This window comes from Saimiri boliviensis, chromosome 14 (genome assembly GCF_048565385.1).
Source record: "Saimiri boliviensis isolate mSaiBol1 chromosome 14, mSaiBol1.pri, whole genome shotgun sequence".
In the NCBI taxonomy this organism is placed as follows: domain Eukaryota; kingdom Metazoa; phylum Chordata; class Mammalia; order Primates; family Cebidae; genus Saimiri; species Saimiri boliviensis.
The window spans coordinates 94,310,844-94,328,409 of NC_133462.1; the positions used below are offsets into that span (position 1 = coordinate 94,310,844).

General features: G+C 45.2%; 1 protein-coding gene across 4 annotated transcripts in view; it reads right to left on the reverse strand.

Moving 5' to 3' along the window:
- The window catches only part of ZNF695 (zinc finger protein 695), a 36,680-nt gene that overhangs the window by 10,383 nt on the left and 8,731 nt on the right, over positions 1-17,566 (reverse strand). The window contains exons 1-3 of one of the 4 annotated variants that reach the window (XM_039464221.2): positions 11,175-11,668; positions 2,379-2,505; positions 1,425-1,520 (exon numbers count right to left, since the gene is read on the reverse strand). In XM_039464221.2, the coding sequence (XP_039320155.2) occupies positions 1,425-1,520; positions 2,379-2,412 (130 nt within the window). In that variant the 5' untranslated portion in view covers positions 2,413-2,505; positions 11,175-11,668. Of the gene's footprint in view, positions 1-1,283; positions 1,521-2,378; positions 2,506-11,174; positions 11,669-11,692; positions 11,858-17,566 lie in introns of those variants that run through there. The other 3 variants (XM_039464222.2, XM_074385481.1, XM_074385480.1) reach the window with 3 other exon arrangements.

Sequence of the window (17,566 nt, forward strand, 5' to 3'; positions counted from 1 at the left end):
GACAGTTATTATAAACTAAGGTAGCAAGTGAAAGTTAAATACATGCTTAGCACTGCTTCAAGCTACCCGAATACATAGCATACTTAAGGAATCTAGGAAGCTGATATAATTTGGCTGTGCCCAACCCAAATCTCAACTTGAACTGTGTCTCCCAGAATTCCCACGTGCTGTGGGAGGGACCCAGGGGAAGTAACTGAATCACGGGGGCCGGTCTTCCGGGTGATGTTCTCATGATAGTGAATTAGTCTCATGAGATCTGATGGCTTTCTCAGGGGTTTCCGCTTTTGCTTCTTCCCCACTTTTTCCTGCTGCTTGCAAGTAGGAAGTGCTTTTCGCCTCCCACCATGATTCTGAGGCCTCCCCAGCCATGTGGAACTAGTTAGTCCAATTAAACCTCTTTTTGTTCCCAGTCTCAGGTATGTCTTCGTCAGCAGTGTGAAAAAGGACTAATACAAAGTGAACAGATACACTAAACTACACTACAGTTGAGAATTTTGGGCAGTATAAAATACCAATCCCGGTTTATATAAAACAATAAATGTTTAATTAAAAAGTAACAGTTTCTTGTATTTAGAGAGATGTCTAGTGTTCTCATAAAATCACTGAGTATACATTTCTATAGAATGACATTTAAAACCTCTATAGAATGGGAAATCACAAAGTAGAAAATATGTAATAGCTGTTCTGGTGTTCCTAGGATTCTAAGCCAAATTCCACTACTCTCACACATCTTAGACATAGCACGAAAAGGGAACTTAAAAAAATAGGTTAACAAAGAGCTTCTAAAAAATACAGATATTCCTGTGTCGCCAAAGCAATGGAAGAACAAGCAGATCACACGGTCTGCTACAAGCTGTGAGGAGGGCTTTGGTTCTCACTGAAATCTTTTTTTTTTTTTTTTTTTTTTTTTTTTTTGAGGAGGAGGAGTTTCGCTCTCGTTACCCAGGCTGGAGTGCAATGGCACGATCTCGGCTCACTGCAACCTCCGCCTCCTGAGTTCAGGCAATTCTTCTGCCTCAGCCTCCTGAGTAGCTGGGATTACAGGCACGCGCCACCATGCCCAGCTAATTTTTGTATTTTCAGTATAGACGGGGTTTCACCATGTTGACCAGGATGGTCTCGATCTCTTGACCTCGTGATCCACCCGCCTCGGCCTCCCAAAGTGCTGGGATTACAGGCTTGAGCCACCGCGCCCGGCCTCACTGAAATCTTGAAGAAAGATCACTGAAGGGAAGCAGAGCCCTGGAAGAATTTAAGAGCGTGGGACAGAGGCATTCCTACGTGAGAGCAAGGGAAAGAAACTCAGGCTTCCAGAAGCCATTTCCATTGGCGCAGAGCCTCCAAACCCACATTTTAAGGTCTGGCTTCCTCCCTGATCTCTGAACCTCTCATCTGTGGCATCCATTTAACTTACTCCCACTTACCTGGTTGTTTGCCTACTGTCTCACGTTTCTTCACACTCCACGGCTCATTCCTTTGCTCTAGACAGGTGATCAGGTCTGGCTTAGAGATAGCAATACCTGTTTTATTTAAAAAAAAGAAAAAAAAAAAAAAAAAAAAAAAAAAAAGGACGTGTTTTATTTTTTTTAAAGTAGCATGACTCTTGCTTGAATTCTCCAATTACCAACCTAGTACTGTGTTCACTAGAGAAACAAGGACGTAACGGAAGATTCTAGAAAATAAATCCCAAAATACTGTTTCCTGATAGAACCTTTAGAATATTTAGAAAGTATTTTAGGCCGGGCGTGGTGGCTCACACCTGTAATCCCAGCACTTTGGGAGGCCGAGGCGGGTGGATCACGAGGTCAAGAGATCGAGACCATCCTGGTCAACATGGTGAAACCCCGTTTCTACTAAAAATACAAAACATTAGCTGGGCATGGTGGCCCGTGCTTGTAATCCCAGCTACTCAGGAGGCTGAGGCAGGAGAATCGCCTGAACCCAGGAGGCGGAGGTTGCAGTGAGCCGAGATCGCGCCATTGCACTCCAGCCTGGGTAACAAGAGCGAAACTCCGTCTCAAAAAAAAAGAAAGTATTTTAAATTTATGAGTCCCTAGCTTTACTACCTAATAGTACTGAATCAAAAACTGGTGATGGCAACTAGGTTTTAGGGTGTGGGCAACACTATTTTATGCCACTAAATTTCTGGAATTACCACTAATCTAGAGTATGTGCATCACTTCAACAAAGTAAGGTTAATGTCAAGATAAAATACCTCGAAGATTATTTTTTTCTATACCAACAAATCCCCAAGTTTTCCTTGAAAGCAGAAATCTGAAACTGATTCATGCAAAGCAGAAATTCCCCAAAATATTCTATAATGAAGGAAATAAAATCCTTTGTGTAAAACAGAAATAATGCAATGATGTCATCCTCACCCAGGGAGACCAGGTTTCTGTAGTTTTCTAACATCACATCCCTATACAGATTCTGCTGAGCAGGGTTCAGATAGCTCCACTCTTCAGGAGAGAATTCTATGGCCACATCCCTGAATATCAACAGTCCCTGGAAAAAAAGAAAACACATACTTATCAAGTGTCCATGGGTAGAGTTTTTAATTTGATTTCAGGCACAAAGAGAGACAGAAAGAATTGGTTCTTACTTATAGAAGAGACTGAAATGATCAAATAATTGTAAACACAGAAACGTTCTCTAATGTATTCTGTAACTCTTAAGAGGCTGGCATTAAGACGCACAGAACCAGTATCGATGATATACTTTTGTGAATAACACAGGAGAAAATTAAGGGCATCAACACAGGCATATATATTTTTTTCCTGCTATATTTATATCACACAGGATAAGTTGTAAATATTTCTCATATGTAGAAATCATGATTCATCAGAAGGTACCCCTCGAATTTTAATGTGTACACAATAAACTAGAGATCTTCTGAAAATGCCGGTTCTGATTCAGAAGACCTAGGGTGAAGCCTGAGTTTCCCCAATTTCTAGTAAGCTATACAGTGATACCAATGTCTGGCCAAAGGAAAATATTTTTTCAAACATACAGGAAGTGGCAGAGCCTGTGTTTATTTCAGTTTCAGTTTATCTAACCAGTAAACAAGCTTGAGAGCCTTCATTTTCCAAAGCAAGCTATAAACAAGGAGAATCTAAAAAGAAAGAAGAGCTTCCTAATTAAATGTGATTGATGGCTTATACACATCAGTCAGTAATCTCCCCAAGGTACTAAATAAGGAGAAAAGTAACTCTACACTGGAAAAATCTGATCAACTATAATAGGATAAATTAATATCAAGGATCACACATGGGGACACAAAATCACCGCTCTAATATTATTGGCCACAAAAATAGTAAATTACAATCTGAATCTAATAACGTAGCAACATCTGCTTTTTTTCTTTTGCTTTCTGAGACAGAGCCTTGCTCTGTTGCCCTGGCTGGAGTGCAATGGTGCAATCTCCACTCACTGCAACCTCTGCCTCCTCGGTTCAAGTGATTCTCCCACCTCAGTCTCCCAAGTAGCTGGGATTACAGGTGTGTGCCACCATGCCCAGCTAATTTTTGCATTTTTGGTAGCAACGGGGTTTCACCATGTTAGGAAGGCTGGTCTTGAACTCCTGACCTCAAGTGATCTGCCCACCTCAGCTTCCCAAAGTGCTGGGATTACAGGTGTGAGCCCTAGCGCCTGGCCAGAAACATCAGTTTTATGCAAAGTTCAAGCGATAGATATTTCTCAGGTACTATCATCTCTAACAGTGCATTTCAAAAGTGTTTCTTTAGTATCCTTAACAGGAGTGTCTTCTAATTATTCTCTTTTCGGAACTTTAAGTTATTTTAGGCAATTAATGCCATCCTCTTTAAACGTCCCTTTTCTTAATTCTGTTCTGCACAGAGCTGATGGAGCATGTGGATGAAATCTAAACAGCACAGTCCCCTTCTTCACTGGCACCCGAAAACCCAACCCCATCCCCAGTGGGAATCTTGGGCATCCGCACTTTCCCATGTTGATCTGTCACAGAACATTTTTAATACTGCTCATCATACATTGATGGTGAGATTTGGTCATGACATATAAGAAGCCTGGATGGAGAGAATATTCTGGAGGAATACACAGGAGGAAGGATTTTACAAAGCTCCTTGATTAACAATCTTAAGGAAAAAAAAGTGGGGGAAAGTGGTTGGAAAAAACGTATTAGGCAGGCACATCAGAGTACAGAAATAAAGGTCTGCAAGTTCTCAACACATGGCATTCCAAAGAAAGAGAGGACACATCCCCTGCACCCAGACACATTCACCTGAGAACCAGCCATTTCTTCCTCCTCTTCCTTCTTCTCTGGGATTCCTTCTCAGGTGAGATTATCTGGACAAATCACACCCGTATCTGAGAATATGCCTTTAAAGGTGTCAGCACAACCTTTTCCCCTGCAACCAGCACACCTATAGGCAGAAGGCCCTGAAGCACAGAAGAGGGCACGTTCCCTTATTCTTTGTCACAGGAGGGAGAAAAAATGAGCTCCCACACAAAGACCAAAAATCCCCTGCCTTCAGGTGATCTCCCCTGCCATGAACTCCCACAGTTAAGGAAACATGGACCTTGGTGACCGACCCCCACCAAACCCAAGTAGAACAGGCCCTCTGACCTCCTTTTGGAACTGAAGTCCCGTGACGGTATCTGGGAGCCCTCAAGCTTGACTCTGATCTCACCTTAGAATCATTGTGGGCGGGGAGGCACTTACTTAAAACAACAATGATGCCTCCATCTAGACCACAGACAGGATCTTTGGAGAGGGCATGCATGACGGTAGCTCTCTAAACTGGCCATGTGATTCTAACTGGAAGCCTGGGCTGAGAACTACACAGCTGAGCACTGTCTCTCAGGCTTCAATGTACATAGAAATAATTTGGTATTCTAATTTGATATTCCAGGCCCCACTCTAAGTAATGTTTCTGCAGCTGTGAAAAGGGTCTGTAAATTGGCTTCTTTATCAAGTCCTCCGATACTGTTCCTCTTGGACTCCTTATCAGCAGCACTCGGCTAGAGAAGGCAAGCACAGCAGAGTTCCTTCCCAACACTGGTATTACAACACAAATGCTTCCGACTGCAAGTGAGGACCACCAACTGCCATCTTGAAAAATGGCATTCTCTGCTGAACCTTTAACGTTTACTATAGTCTAGGGAAGGCAGCAATGTCTGAGCAAGTCTGCACTGGGAAAAAAACATGGATACGTGCATTAACGCAATGTTTATGGAACACCTACTACATGCTCAGAAGTATGTTACAGAGGACAGTGCTGAAAACCTAATAAGAAGTGAGGTCATTCCTCTAACACCCAGGGAGGTGGGTACTGAGTGTTCCGTAATCCCCAGGATTTACATGAAGGGCCCAGCTTTTCTTTTCCTGTTTCTCTATCACTGATTTTTAGGGAAAAAAAATGTATAGAGTCATTTTTTTTTCTAGAGACAGAATCTGCTCTGCCAACCAGGCTGGACTGCAGTGGTGTGATCTTGGCTCACTGCAACCTCTGCCTCTGGGTTCAAGTGATTCTCCTGCCTCAGTCTCCAGATTAGCTGGGATTACAGGCACCTGACACCATGCCCAGCTAATTTTTTTGTATTTTTAGTAGAGATGGGGTTTCACTGTGTTGGCCAGGCTGGTCTTGAACTCCTGACCTTGTGATCCACCTGCCTCGGCCTCCCAAAGGGCTGGGATTACAAGGGTAAGCGGCCATGCCCGCCAGAGCAGCAGATTCTTAACCCAGAGGTGTCACTTGTCCCTAATTGGCTAAATCTTGAGTCACGAAAAAGACAACAGTGCTTCCATACCGACTTTACAGATGGGTGCGGCTGTGGCCATGGCTCTGCATATTTTGTGGCCCTGACCTTCCGCTGCTGGGGTTCTTGTTTACATTTACAGATTCTGTCACCAGGCTCTTGTTATACCAGGAGCTTCTCACACAACTGTAACAGGTCCCTGGATTTGGAAAACTCAAAGGGTGCCACTCTGAAAATGGGGCTTTAAGATGTCTATGTTGGCTAGGCACAGTAGCTCATGCCTGTAATCCCAGCACTTGGGAGGCCGAGGCGAGAACAGCACGAAGCCAGGAGTTCCAGACCATCCAGGGCAACGTAAGTGAGAGCTCATCTCTACACAAAATAAATTTTAAAAATTTGCCAAGAGGTGGGGGTTGAGCTCAGGAGTTTGAGGCTGCAGTAAGCCATGAATGTGCCATTGCACTCTGGCCTGAATGAAAAGTGTGAAACTGTATCTCAACAAATAAAGTTAATAAAAGCTTTAAAAAAGGGGAGAAGAGCAAAATTTATTCTCTTATTTTCTGTTGGGGAATTAAACCTCTTATTTCTAGCTCCTTTCAGTAGAAAGAGCTCCTTTCATACTTGGGGTGTACAGACACCTGCAGGGAGAGGCTCCCCGAGAAGAACTAACTGGGCTTCAATGACTTACCACAGCCAAGTTCAAATATCCATGGTCTTGGAACTCATGGATACCTGAATTTCAGTAGGTCTGGATTCAAGTACTTGAGGGGGAGTCCTGGACAAATTGTGCATATCAAAGAGGGTTAGTGGAAAAGAAAAAGCAGAGAAGTGCTATCATGTACCCATGTTAAGTACTCAGTACAGACTTAGTAAAGAAGCGGTTTGTGCTACAGATACTGGCCCAAGTGGGGTATGCTCCAGCTCATTCTTGTATCCATGGAGGCAGAAGAGATTACAGCCATATCGTCTAAAAGCCGGGTGGGGGCAGGGTGGAGGGATCAGGCTGCTGGGGGTGGGGATAGCCCAGGAGTCTTCTAGGTACCCATGTGGGTTTTTCATGGAAAGCTCTCGAAGCAAAGGTGTTGTGATGGGACTCCTGAGGGTGAAGCCTGGTCCTGGAAGGGACATGGCCATGTCAGTGCCTAGTGGGTATGTTTACAAGTAGGTGAAAATCATGTAGTGGCAGCAGAGTGGAGAGAGGGTTGTGTCCGCAGAAGTCTTTGCTTCTAAGTCCTCAGTCCTCTCTGACCCTGAAAGAACTGGAATCAGAGGAGAATGTGCAATGTTCGTGCATGAGAACAGAACTTCCCATTCCTGAGACACCCTGAGATGGCCTCCAGCCCAGGCCACTGTGACGTCTTTGTTCTGACAACAAATGTGTGGAGTTGCTGGACACCAACGGAGTGTCCAACAACTCAATTCCGACACCACCCAAAGTCAGCACAGACCCCACAGGTTCAGGACTCAGTCCCACAACACTGCCGCCGCTGCAGAGGCCAGTCACGTCCCCTGGGCCCACCAATACTTCTGGGCTACTGCCTATATATCAGAAACTCCCAGAGCCAGGCGCGGTGGCTCACACCTATAATGCTAGCACTTTGGAAGGCCACGGTGGGCAGATCACCTGAGGTCAGGAGTTTGAGACCAGTCTGGCTAACATGGAGAAACCCAGTCTCTTAAAAAATAAAAAAATAAAAAAAAAGAAAGAAACTCCCATCACCCTCTCCTCAAGTTCAATAATTTGATAGAGCTATTCACAGAACTCAGGAAAACACTGTACTTATGCTTACCAGTTTATTATAAAAGATACAACTCCAGAACAGTCAAACGGAAGAGCTGAATATGGCAAGGGAAATTGGCGGGGAAAGATGGTGGGTAAACAGCTGTGATGACTGAAATCCTTCAGCTCTGTGTTCTCCAAGAACAGCTTAATAAAAAGCAACAGCTCTCTCATTATAACTTAGATGACGCTCCCTCCTATACCTATCACAAAGCCAGGCACAGATAATTCCCCTTTTTTTCCTATAACCAGTCAGCTCAACAATTTTGTCTTCAGTTCTTAGAACAAAATAATTATGAACCAAACTGCTTAAGATTCTGTTTTCTCCCAGGCCCCTGAATTTGTACCACCCTCTGCTTTAGTTAACATATAGCTCCTATTTATGACCCCCACTAAGAACAGGCCACTTTGGGAGTAAGTAAAACTTTTTCTCATCAGGATCTGATTTGCCGCCCTGCATCTGGTCCTCTCACTCTCACCTTCCTTCTCCTCTGGTGTTCTGCCTAAGCCTCGAGATCCTGGAAGATACCGCAGCTGGTGCTTTCCCTCTGTTGTAACACTCCTTTAGAATTAAGTAACTTCTTACCTAAATGTGAATTTGTTTTATTTGACAAAGTCTAGAAACAGCCCCAGAACAGTAACAATTCCATCCTCAGAAAGAGCCTCCTGACTCCACTTCCATTCCCACCCAGCAGCACCCACCTGTGGATCCCAGCTCTCCACGGCTCTAGAGCTCCTCTCCGTATCAAGGGCTCCTTTCATGCTGGGGTGTGCAGACTGGGACATCTGCAGGGGAGGCTCCCCAGCAAGAACTAACTGGGCCTTCAATGATCTCCTTTTGCAGGCTCAAGATTGGCCTTAACTTTGACGGGCGCGGTGGCTCAAGCCTGTAATCCCAGCACTTTGGGAGGCCGAGGCGGGTGGATCACGAGGTCGAGAGATCGAGACCATCCTGGTCAACATGGTGAAACCCTGTCTCTACTAAAAGTGCAAAAAATTAGCTGGGCGTGGTGGCACGTGCCTGTAATCCCAGCTACTCAGGAGGCTGAGGCAGGAGAATTGCCTGAACCCAGGAGGCGGAGGTTGCAGTGAGCCGAGATCCCGCCATTGCACTCCAGCCTGGGTAACAAGGGCGAAACTCCGTCTCAAAAAAAAAAAAAAAAAGATTGGCCTTAACTTAAGAGTCACTGGGCTCAGACTTCCATTTTCCAGTCAGGGTTATTCACTTAGTTTTCTATTTTTTTATTTTTTATTTTTATTTTTATTTTTTTTTTTGAGACGGAGTTTCGCTCTTGTTACCCAGGCTGGAGAGCAATGGCACGATCTCGGCTCACCGCAACCTCCGCCTCCTGGGTTCAGGCAATTCTCCTGCCTCAGCCTCCTGAGTAGCTGGGATTACAGGCATGTGCCACCATGCCCAGCTAATTTTTTGTATTTTTAGTAGAGACGGGGTTTCACCATGTTGACCAGGATGGTCTCGATCTCTTGACCTCGTGATCCACCCACCTCGGCCTCCCAAAGTGCTAGGATTACAAGCTTGAGCCACCGCGCCCGGCCATTCACTTAGTTTTAATGAGAAAATGCCCAGTGTTTGAAGAATCCAGCAAAACCACTCAAACACAGTGTTTAAGAGAATAAAATTATAAGGCACTTATATTTTATACCTCAATAGAGCAAAAGTGTCTATCAGTTTCAGACAATAAACATGTCAAATTATTTCCATAATTCAAATCACCTAGTATAACACACCTATGAACATATGTAGGAGATGCCAAGTCCCATCCTCTAAAATTCTTTTTTTTTTTTTTTTTTTTGCGACAAGAGTTTCGCTCGTTACCCAGGCTGGAGTGCAATGGCGCAATCTCGGCTCACCGAAACCTCCGCCTCCTGGGTTCAGGCAATTCTCCTGCCTCAGCCTCCTGAGTAGCTGGGATTACAGGCACGCACCACCATGCCCAGCTAATTTTTTGTATTTTTAGTAGAGACGGGGTTTCACTATGTTGACCAGGATGGTCTCGATCTCTTGACCTCGTGATCCACCCTCCTCGGCCTCCCAAAGTGCTGGGATTACAGGCTTGAGCCACCGTGCCCAGCTAAAATTCAATATTAAACTCACACATCTAACTAACAGAGACATCAACTCCACAAATTCTCCACCCTTTAAAAAAGAGGAACTAATATTCTGATGAATCAGTGTAATTCGCCAATTAATCTACTACATTTATTTTGTGGAAATATATTCATTTCCTACAGCCATACTGGAAGAGAGATTTTCCCTATCACTTTCCCTGGTAGCATTCCCACAGCTAAGCCCTGGGATTCTGTTTACAATCATCCTCCAAAAAAAGAACAGGCCTGACAAGCTTATACACTCACTCTAGTGAAGAAAAAAGGTAAATCAGTGAATATTTGACTATATACTGAATGTCTTTTCTGAAATCCACCTCTTAAACATTTTCTTACGTCTGAAGCTCTACTGTTAAAATGCAATAGACAGTTAATTAAAAAAACTAAGGTTGAATTAAGTGAAAAAAGTTTTCAAGGTGTAAAAGCCATGAAGTGGCAGTGCTGACTGGAACACAGACAAATCTGACTCAAGTGCGACGTCAGGCCATCCTGTCACTTGGGACGTTCTCCTGTTTCCCCATTGTCCACCGAACTGCGCAATGCCCACCCTCCCTGCTCGCCCAGGAGCCACCACATTGTGTCCCACTGTGTGCCCTAAGTGGTCTGGCTTTGCAGATTCTTGCACCATCTCAGTGGAGTGGGTTTTCCTTGTCCTTTGCAACAGTTTTTTCACCTTCACAAGTCTGAGAGGATCCAGACATCAGAAATCATTTCTGTCTTTTCCTCTCAATATCGGCATCCTACTGGCTGACCGGCAATGTGTCTCCAAGGAGCAGAGAAGCTCGAGTTGGGTGAAGACAATCTTAACTTCTCGGGTTAGCTTTGTAAACTAAGGGTAGATTTCTCTCAGCCCCAGAGAATCCAGCTGCTCCCTTAAGAGGCTCCACCTCCATCACTGAGGCTGTCCTCTGGGAGGAAAGGAACAAGGGGTTAATATCCACTACACATTCCCTGAGGCAGGACTGCTGGGGGCATTCTGGGTCACCCCAGACAACAATGAAACCCAGGCACAGGGTAAGACCGAAGGGTGTCTGGGACACATGACCTTGTCACATTTCCAAAGCGGAACCTCAAACCAAAGACATTCTGATAAGGTGTCTGTGCCTGGAGAAGATAAAAGAACAGGCACAAAGGTTTTGTGTGTGTGTCAGGAGCAGAGTGTCAGGAGATTCTTCTCTGTTCACATAAAACGTCTCCAAACAGAAAACAGATGTCTAAAAAAAGTGCCATCCAATGCTCTGTGAAAAAGTGACTTTAAAAACGCTGTATGTGAAATGCACAACCAAGGACAAACAGGCTGCGAGGACGGGATGGCGGACGTGAGGCCCTGCCCGCCTGCCCGCCGCACATCTGGATGCGCAATGGAACCCAGCCCCTCTGCAGAGTTTGAAGCCATTAACCAGCAGTCGCTACTTAGGCTGAAGCAGCACTAGCGCCCCGGGTTCCTGGGGAAAGAGAGAAAACTCAAATACACGCCTTGTAAATGACCACCTTAGGGGAAAACCATGTTCAGGCTGGACCAACCACACACCTGCAACGAGCCTCTCCTTACAGAAGCAGCGAGTCTGCACCCGGGCAGCCCCAGCGAGGCGCCCACCCACCTGCACCCGGTTCCGGGCGCGGTTCGCGTCCCCACGCAGCTCACGAAGCCGTGGCTCTGGACACCGCACACCCCGGCTGCGCGCTCTGCACCGGTGCACAGGCCCTCGCTCAAACGAACTCTCACATTGAAGCCGCGGCTCCCTGTTCCCGTCCACCAGGGAAAAGCAGGGCCTGGACCCGCAGCGCCCGCACCAAGCGGCTCCTCAGTCGCCAGCGCGCAGCCGCCGGCGAGGGCCCCGGCCGGGCGGAAGCCGCGCGCTCAAGCGGACCGGACGCCGGGCGCGGCCGGCGGCCGAGGCCGCATCCCGTCCCGCGGCCAGGGGAAGCCGAGCGCCGCGCGGGTCCGCAGACTCCGGAGGGAGACGCGGGGAGGCCTGGGGCCGGCGGCCAGTGGCGGCCGTTTGCACCCGCCCCGCCCCCACCTCGGGCCCCTGTGCGTGTACCCACCATTTCCCCGCCTCCCGGCTGTGCAGGCCTCTAGGCTGTGGGTCTCCTGATGCCCGCAGGACACAGGGCAAGCGCTGCGGCGGCCCCCTGGGCGTCCCCGAGCAGAGCACGCGGAGCGCGGACGGCGACGGCGCGGGGACTGGGCGAGACGAAGGCCCCGCCACCTCCCGGAAGCCGCGCCCTTCTGTCTGGCTGCGCGCCTGATTGGACCCTTCCCCGCGCGCGGATTGGACGTCGGCGTCGCTGATTGGCTAGGGCTCCAGTCCCCGCCCCCTCAGGCCCTGAGTGACGGAGGGTGTGACGCGACACTGGGCTGACGAGCAAGCAGCAGGTTCTCGGCTGCAGCCTTTTCCTGCCCGGCTTCCTCGATGCCCTGGGCCGCGCGCAGCCCAGGGGAGTGTTTCCCTTTAACGTCTGTATAAGGTTATATTCATTTATAAGTTATATATATATATGTTATTCTATTCGCAAATGAAAACAATATAGTGGCAAGGACCTTAACATTTCGGATCTTAGGAACTTTCCGGCCTCTGGTACTTTGATCAGGCAGCGTGAAATTCCATAGAGGAGACAATCCTTTAAGAAATAAAGTGCGCCGGGCGCGGCGGCTCACGCCGGTCATCCCAGCACTTCGGGAGGCCGAGGCGGGTGGATCACCAGGTCGAGAGATCGAGACCGTCCTGGTCAACATGGTGAAACCCCGTCTCCACTAAAAATACAAAAAAACGAGCTGGGCGTGGTGGCGCGTGCCTGTAATCCCAGCACTTTGGGAGGCCGAGGCAGGTGGATCACAAGGTCAAGAGATCGAGACCATCCTGTCAACATGGTGAAACCCCATCTCTACTAAAAATTAGCCGGGCATGGTGGCGTGTGCCTGTAATCCCAGCTACTCAGGAGGCTGAGGCAGGAGAATTGCCTGAGCCCAGGAGGCGGAGGTTGCGGTGAGCCGAGATCGCGCCATTGCACTCCAGCCTGGGTGACAAGAGCGAAACTCCGTCTCAAAAAAAAAAAAAAAAAAAAAAAAAAAAATTAAAAGTAACAGGTGAAATTGATTGTCATTTAACCCAATATATTCAAAACATTCTTATTTAAATATATAATCAATATATGAATGAACTATATAATTTCCGGTAGTCAGTCTGTGAAACCCACTCTGTATTTCGTCAGACCTTTCCAGCACATCTGTGTGCAGCCAAATTCCAGGCCCTTCAGTACCCGCACATGGCCAGTGGTTGGCACACTGAGCGCAGCTCCGAGGGAGGTGAAGGGCCTGAACCTTCATTTCCTTCCAGAAGCGAAAGATCAGTGCCTCCTTATCAACATCTCTCCCCAGGCCAAAGGCTGAAGGGACAGGGCCCTAGAGAGAGCAAGGGCTGCAAAAAGAGTGTCCACAGGTAGACCACTGCTGCCCCCTCTGCTGTCCATCTTCCTTCCAAAGATCAGACAGTGAAAAAAGAACAGTGGAGCCCCAGCAGGACCTAATACCAAGTCTTTAGGTCTTTCCACAGCTGTGACTTCCAAAGTTTAGATATAGAGAAAATAGATTAAACAAACTTCTTATATTGGTATTTGGCCTTGGCCCTAATAAACAGGCTATTGGTTGTATTTTTCCTCCTATGGTGTGGGAGACTGGGTGAGTTTACCAATCAAATGTACACATAGACATGTGGACATATGTATCTCTACATAACTCATCACCGTCTAACAAGATCCAAATTTAAATAAAGGGAAAACAAAATCAATATCTATAGGGTGCCTACTGTTTGCATCTAAGTGGTAATCAGTCTCTCATTGAATTTTGACATCCTGTCTGTATTGGGTGTATGTATTAGTTAGCGATGCATAACAAACCACCTAAAATTTACTAGCTCATGATTCAGCTGGTCAGCAATTTCAGCTAAGCTCAGCTGGGCAATGCTTTTGCTCTCAGCTGGGATCCTTCAGACGTGTGGTCAGATGCTGATTGTAACTGTTTCTAGGGGTGAGTTGCCTGTGAACTGGGGCACCTTCGTTCTTCTCCATGTGGTATCTCATCCCCCAGCAGGTTAATGTGAGCTTATTATCATAGAGATAACAGGATTCTGAAAGAAAAACAAAAGCACTCAAGACTTTTTGAGCCTAGGTCCCAAACGAGCACACTGTTATATGTTCAACTTTCTGTTGACCAAAGCAAATAAGACCAGCCAGATCTAAAAGTTTTGAAGTACAGATTTTGCCTCTTGAAGGGAGCAGCTATAAAAGCACATTGCAAAGGGCAAGTATGCAGGGAGGAATGAAGAATTTTTGCAATCAGTATCATTATGCCTTTTCTTGCAGATGAGGTTTATGTAACTGTTCTAAGGCAAGAAACTTCCAAAACCCCATAGCTACTAAGCAGCTGTGTTGGAATACAGACTCAACTCTGACTAACTCCAAAGCCTATGTATCTCCATAGACCCACCACACTACTCATGCAACTTCCCTGGTTCTTCAAGGTTCTAGAGAGTTACACTTCTGCAGTAGAAGCAGATCCTTTTGATATTTGTGCCCATATAGTACTGTTTATCATTGGCATAACCCCTCAAGAAACTGCAGAAGCATCTTGGGAGGATATGGAATATTTAGGAAAATAGCTGGGGAATGAATTTAGGAAATCAAAGCCAAACAACGTATTTATTTTTCATCATAGGAGACTTTGAAAACATATAATGTATTCCATATATCTGCAAATTCTTTTCATTTTTGGGTTTTTTAAGGCTGCTTATGATTTTTAACACAGACTAAAACTACTGTGCCTGAAATAACCTCTTATTCTGGAAGCAAGTGACATAAAGATAGGTCTGCTGATAAAGACATTTTCTCCTGCTGCAACTTAGCAAAATATCTGAGGACGTCTTAAAGTCATCCTTAGAGTTTTAACAGGACCAATTCATAGGCAATAGCTCAGAAGTATATATGGTCCCTCAGGGCTTGTGACTGCATCTGGGTTGTTAAGACCTCTTTTTTATTTTTACTAACAGTTCTTTATCAACGATGTCTTTTGCAATTGTTAGTCTCATTCATTGGCTTGTCTTTTTCTTGTCTTAACAGTATCTTTTGCAAAACAAGACTAAAGTCCAATTCATCAATTTTGTCATTTATGAGTCATGCTTTTAGTGTTGCATCTGAAACCTTATTGTCAAACCCAAGGTATCCTAGAGTTTCTATTGTCTTATCTTCTAGAAGTTCCAAATTTTGCATTTCACATTTAGGGTCTTTCTCTCTCTCTCTCTCTCTCTCTCTCTCTTTTGACACTATTACCCACTGAACATTTAGGTTTTTTATTCATTTTGAACTAACCTTGTGAGAAAGGCAAGGTCTTTGTCTCATTTATTTCCCTGCATATAGATGTCTAGGTGTCAAGCAGTATTTGTTGAAAAAACTACTTTTTAAAATTAAATTTCCTTTACTTCTTTGTCAAAGATCAGTTGACTGCATTTTATGGGTTTATTTCTGAATTTTCTATTCTGTTCTATTGATCTATTTGTCTATTCTTCTCCAAATACCATACCGTCTTGATTACTGCAACTTTATAATAAATCTTAAAATCATGTAATATGAACACTAGAAATTTACTCTTCATTGTTCTGTTAACCATTCTGGATTATTTGTCTTTCCATATAACTTTTAGGGTCAATTTTTCATTATTGACTACATAACTTTTAAAGAGTTTTAATGGGATTGTTTTGAATCTATAATTCAAATTAGGGCAAACCAACATCTTTTTTTTTTTTTTTTTTTTTTTTTGAGATGGAGTCTTGCTCTGTTGCCAGGCTGGTATGCAGTGGCCCCATCTCCACTCACTGCAACCTCAGCCATGTGGGTTCAAGCAATTACCCTGCCTCAGCCTCCCAAGTAGCTGGGATTACAGGTTCCCACCACCACACCTAGCTAATTTTTGTATTTTTAGTAGAGATGGGGTTTCACCATGTTGGCCAGGCTGGTCTTGAACTTCTGATGTCAGGTGATCCACCCACCTTGGCCTTCCAAAGTGCAAGGATTACAGCTGTGAGTCACTGAGCCTGACCACATTCTTTTCTTTCTGATTGAAGGAATCCCTTCAGCATTTCTTGGAGGACAGCCTTGGTGTTGATTACATCTCTCAGCTTTTGTTTGGGAAAGTCTATATTTCTCACTCCCAAACATTCTTCAAATATTTGAAGAATATTTTTGCCAGATATACTACTTCAGGATAAAGGGTTTTTTGGGGATTTCTGGTTGTTTCTTCAGCACTTTAAATATGTTATGCCATTCTCTTCTGGCTTGTACGGTTTCCACTGAAGAGTCTGCTGCCAGACACATTAAAGCTGCATTGTGAGTTGTTTCCTTCGTCTTGCTTCTTTGAGGATCCTTTAGCTTTGTTGTTGATCTCTGGGAGTTTGATTATTAAATACCTTGCAGTTGTCTTCTTTGTGTTAAGTCTGTCTGATGTTCTAATATATAACCTTCTTTAGTGGATATGGGTATGTTTCTCTAGGTTTGGAGAGTTCTGTGTTGTTTCTCTGAATAAACTTTCTTTCTCTACCTCCTCTTTATTGCCAACAATTCCCAGATTGGCCCTTTTGAGGCTATTTTCTATATCTTGTAGGTGTGCCTCATTCTTTTTTATTCTTTTTCTCTTTAGTCTCCTCTGTCTGCATATTTTCAAATAGTCTGTCTTTATGCTAATTCTTCTGCTTGATCAATTTTGCTATTAACAAACTCTAATGCAAGTTTTAGTATGCCAGTTGCATTTTTCACCTCCAGGATTTTGGCTTGATTTTTTAAAATTATTCCAGCCTCTTTATTACATTTATCTGATAGAATTCTAAATTCCTTCTCTGTGTTATCTTCAATTTCTTTGAGTTCCTTCAACACAGCTATTTTGAATTCTCTGTCTGAAAGGTCACATATCTCTGTTTCTTCAGGATTGATCTCTGTTGCCTTATTTAGTTCATTTGGTGAGGTCATGTTTTCCTGGATGATCTTCATACTTGCAAATGTCTGTCTGCCTAGGTATTAAATCATTAGGTATTTATTATAGTCTTCATAGTCTGGGCTTGTTACCATTCTTCTTGAGAAGGCTTTTCAGATATTCGAAAGGACTTGAGCGTTGTGAGCTAAGCTGTATCTGCTTTAGGGGCACCCTAAGTCCACTAATACTGTGGTCCTTGCAGACTATGGAGGTACTGCCTTGACGGTCTTGCACAAGATCTGGAAGAATTCTCTGATTCACAAGGCAAAGACTCTTGTTTTCTTTTCATACTTTCTTCTAAACAGTCTCTCTTTCCAATCTGAGCCACCTGGAGCTGGCACTGGAGTGACACAAGTACCCCTAAGGCCACCCCTTCTAGAGCTGTGCTGGGTCATTCCCAAAGCAAGCACAGGGTCTCACCCAAGGCCTGCTGCAACCCCTGTGTCACTACAGCCGTTGATGGAAGCTCTGGGGCTCCACACTCAGCACGTGGCAAAGCCAGCCAAGCCTGTGTTTGTTTCTTCCGTATGGTAAGCTACCCCAGGCCAGGAACGTGCCCAGAGGTGCTGTCTGGGAGGCGGGGACTAATGTCAGAAACCTTAGAAGACCGCCTAGCGTCCTAACCATTCTGCAGCTGAGCTAGCACTCCAGCCGGAAGATGCAGTCCTTTCCACTCTTCTCCTTCCCAAAGGCAGAGGAGCTGCACCCTATGGCCACCACCACAGGCCCATGGGGAGAACAGCAGGACAACTGCTGACATTCCCTGAAGGCCCAAGCGCTCTCCACTCAGCTTGTGGTAAATTTTGCCTTGCCTAGACTCACCCTTAAGGGCAGTGGGCTCCCCTCCGGTCCAGGGCACATCTAGAAATGCCGTCTGTGTTAGTTTATTCTTACATCTCAAA